Raw genomic sequence first — 4150 nt, forward strand, 5'->3', positions numbered from 1 at the left:
CTAATTGATCGTGAGGACCAATTATTGCTGCAGCAGGGACCGCTCGCTTCTGCTGCTCGGTTCACGGCCCACGACCCAACGGCGGGCGGGAGCGAGAGAGACCCGGCCCATAGCCACGCAGAGTGCGAAAGAAACGGCGAGACCTCGCGATGACCGCGACGCGTAGTACAGGCGCCGCGACGCTCGCCGCCACCACCGCCGCTCGCCGGGGAGGAGAGGGGTGTGGTGGGTAGGGGTATCAGGCGCGAGGAGTATTGGCGCGGCGCAGCGAGGCGGTCTCATGTAGTAAATAAAGTGGCGCTGTGACATTTGCAAAACGTGGGTTTATTTTCGCGGGAGCGGGACGTTGCGGGGGGCGGAGCGGGTCGCGGGCGGCGCGGGCGGTGCAGGTGGTGGTGGTGGTGGGAGAGGCGCCCGGCCCCGCCCCGCCCTGCCCCGGGGTTGGCGCGCTGGCGCTGGCGCGGGCTGGCGCGGGGTTGGGCGCTGGCGGCTGCCGCTCGCTCTCGCAGGGTGCCCCTTGCCTCACAGTGACCGGCGGCTAGCCAGCGATAACGCGCCAGGAGCCCTCCGCGAGAGGCGAGGCGATGCCGGGCTAGGAGCGTACCGAGCCGCGTGCGTCGCGACAGCCGGTGTCGAGCATGGCGGAGGCGCTGTCCAAGGAGCAGACGGCCGAGCTCCGCGAGGCCTTCAACCTGTTCGACAAGGATCACTCGGGCTCCATCACCAACAAGGAGCTGGGCTACGTCATGAGGTCGCTGGGCCAGAACCCGACCGAGGCCGAGCTGCAGGACATGATCAACGAGGTGGACGTGGACGGCTCCGGGACCATCGACTTCAGCGAGTTCCTCGCCATGATGGCCAAGAAGATGGGCAGCGGCGACACGGAGGAGGACATCCGCGAGGCGTTCCGGGTCTTCGACAAGGACGGCAACGGCTACATCACGGCCACGGAGCTGCGCATCGCCATGACCAACCTGGGCGAGAAGCTGACGCACGCCGAGGTGGACGAGATGATCGCCGAGGCTGACAAGGACGGCGACGGCCTCATCAGCTTCGACGAGTTCGTCACCATGATGTCGCCCAAGTGACGGCGGCTTCCCCCGCGGTCCCGGGCAGCGCCCGTGGAGCGGGCTCACTTGTTCGCCGTTATCCCCTGTCGCTGACGGCGCCACCCGAGGGCGGCCACCGGCTGCACCGGTTTTGTTTTTCCCTGTCGCTGACCGAGCGGAAGTCCAGCACACTGTGCGTGTGGGTGTGTGTGATTGTGCGGCACGAAGGGGTGGGAGCTTCCAACACTTCCATCCTCGGCGGCGTGTGCAACAAGTGTCAGGCTGACGAGTCCGTCGGCGTCCTTCCCGAGGCCGTCGGGATGCCGTCGGGTGGCCGAGGTACACCGCCGCGCCACCACCGCCGCGCCTCCGCGCCATGGCGGCAAATGGCAGACGTTAGCGTTGGTCCCCGTCCAAGCTCTGTCGGGGCGCGGCGGGGCGCGGCGGGCGTGGCGTCGCCTGGCCGCGCACAAGGCCCCGCTGTACGGGGTCAATTAATTAAAGGTAGAGGGTTCAGTGTCGCGTCGCAAAGAGCGTCTGGCAGAGTGTGTCAAACGCGAGCGCACGTCTGCACTGCATGTCCAGAGTGAGGAACAGGGCTTCGATTAGTTTCGAGTAATTTCTCATCGGATCAACCCTGTTTCAAACGACCAGACGAGAGAATAAGGGGGCATTAGTTAGGTAGGATATATTGCAATCAATAAGGAGAAACGTTGTACTAGTTTAAAATTAGGGTATCTTCAGTGTTCGTGCGAGATTATTTGTGCAGGTCATGAAAGAAATTAGGTGGAAGTCGGTGATTTCTTGATTTTACTTGTCCCATGAAACGGAAACATCATTATCGTCAGGCAGCAGATTAAATATACATTGTTGTTTTGTTTGTTGTCGCTGCTCTGCTCCGCTCTGCGCTGCCCGCCACCCCCGACAGTGGCGTCCATTAGCCCGGGCCGCTGCTTCATTTCGCGCTCGGCCGGCTCCGTGTTGAGCTGGAAATTTAATTACCGCCGGCGATGTTGTGCGACAGAAATAAATTCCGACAGAGTACAATAAGCCCCCGCGGCCTCACGGCGGCCTCGGGACTGCGGTCCGCAGGCGGTCTCGGCTCGGGAATCTAATTGGCTTTGGAGTGACGGCCGGGAAACAACTCTCAGGGGAGGGGAGGGGGATGGGGGAGGGAGAGACTTGTTATAACATAGGAGACAGGTGGTGCTCCAGTGTCCTGTTTCCCTTTGGCGGTGCGTATTCATTTAACGATCCTTCCGGTGGTCGCAGACAAACCGAACAAATATAATAATAATAATAAAAAAAATAATACTATATACCCTATCTCGTCCGTGGGTGTAGTCTGTGTTTGTACGCTGTACGCGTGCGCGCCTGTTATTGGATGTATTTATTTTGGAAAGCGATCGAGTATCGGGAAACAGGAGACGGGAGGGGAGGAGAGGGGTGGCCCCTCCTTCCGGTTTTCCCAAGGGAACTTTAACTTTGTTCCGTCGCCAAAATTTACGCTCTACTCTTTTGTTTGTTGGAGAACTGTCGCCTCACTTCACACTTGCCGCTAAGAATTTGGCAATCGCTGAGATGGATGGCGGATGCGACCCTGATAAATGGTGGCCCCGCATGTGTGGCTGGCCCGCGTCTCTCTCTCTCTCTCTCTCTCCCTTTCTGTCGTTCTGTGGCGCGGGGCGGCCGACCAATGACGTCAGCTCGCTATGTAAACAATCCTGCGTTAAATAGCACGTCTCTCTACTCGCAAAGTAAAGAGGAGGTGGTGATCAAAAGAGTGGGGGTGGCAAGAGAGTCAGTAGTATTGTTATCGCACGTTGTAGTTTTTGTTATTTATTGGTAGGTTCTTTTATTCCATTATGTCTCTGATTGTTGTATATATTATTGCTAAAAAAATGTCAGTCTCACAACTGTAACATTCCTACCGTATTTTTAACAGAGTTGTGGTGCTAGTGTGGCTGCGCCAAGGCATTTTCTGTTGCCTGATAGTTATACTGTGTGGTCTTGGACTCTGCTGTTGCTAAACGTTAGGATTTCTCTGGGGATTTTTTAATAAACTAGCAGTAAAATTGATTAGGATTTCAAGGGTTCCCCAAAGGTTATATCAACGGCTATAGGTAGAAGTAAGTGGGACTTATTTACAGTATCGAGAAATCTAGGGAGATCTCAAGAACTGCAGTGATACGGCGATCAGTTTAGCGAGAAAAATGCAAATAAATTTATTTCATTGAAAAAAGATAAAAGGCTACGAAAGTGTTCATGGCGAAAGTCCAAAGTAGATAGTTAAAATAAAAACCCCAAGTGCTTCTTGGCACATTACTATTAAATTTGACGTTTACTCAAAAATGAGATCGCAACATTGCTTGTGTTGTAATAATATAATTAACTCCCCTTTAAATCTATTGTTGAACTTATCCCACCTTTACAAGATTTGCCTGTGATATTCTATAAGATTTTACTGAGGCTTGTGATTTGTTTGTAATTAGTGTTGCACCTTTGGTTGCACCGTTGCACCCCTCACTGCTCATAAGTGTATCTTTCACTTTATAACCATGTAGATGAATATTTCGAAAACTGCTCCCATCAAACCTTTGATAGAACCAGTCCCTTGATCAGTGTGTTAGTGTATTACTTTAACATGATTAAGCACCGCATATATACGTAATTAGTTTATACTACTATGTTAAATAATAAATGTAAACTCTTCACATCTCCCTTATTTTCTCCCCTCTCACACACTAACTTGATGTGTATCTTATTTTATTTGCACACATTTAAGAAATCAGATATATTTCACACACTTGTGTGCATTCATTTGAACGTAACACTTTTGATCACAACGTTAACTAAACTTAGGTTTAACTTAGCACGAACTTTGGCACAAAAACATACAAATTCATTTAGCGTGCAGCTTTTACGGGCACCGGGCACAGCTCTGCTTACGCGACCACTCGACACTACAGATACAATGGGGTTGACCTTCCGGGTTCACCGTAACTCTTTGTCACATCTCGCGAACTCAACACTAAATTGGTGGATTTATTATAGCCTCTCCGTCTCCCCCCCCCCCCCCCCGAGGGACCGCGGCGACGCGT

The 4150-nt window shown here is 53.2% G+C and overlaps 1 protein-coding gene across 1 annotated transcript; it reads left to right on the forward strand.

Moving 5' to 3' along the window:
- The first annotated feature begins 499 nt into the window (after positions 1–499).
- Positions 500–3763, forward strand: LOC113208768 (calmodulin-A-like). The gene has a single exon (XM_052268183.1). The coding sequence runs from the start codon at positions 639–641 to the stop codon at positions 1086–1088; it is 450 nt and encodes a 149-aa protein (XP_052124143.1). The 5' UTR covers positions 500–638; the 3' UTR covers positions 1089–3763.
- Positions 3764–4150: the final 387 nt, after the last annotated feature.

This window comes from Frankliniella occidentalis, unplaced genomic scaffold, assembly GCF_000697945.3.
Source record: "Frankliniella occidentalis isolate FOCC.00 unplaced genomic scaffold, Focc_3.1 Scaffold65, whole genome shotgun sequence".
Lineage (NCBI taxonomy): Eukaryota > Metazoa > Arthropoda > Insecta > Thysanoptera > Thripidae > Frankliniella > Frankliniella occidentalis.

Coding starts and splice junctions, on each gene's coding strand:
- LOC113208768 (XM_052268183.1), top strand. CDS start 639: ATGGCGGAGGCGCTGTCCAAGGAGCAGACGGCCGAGCTCCGCGAGGCC.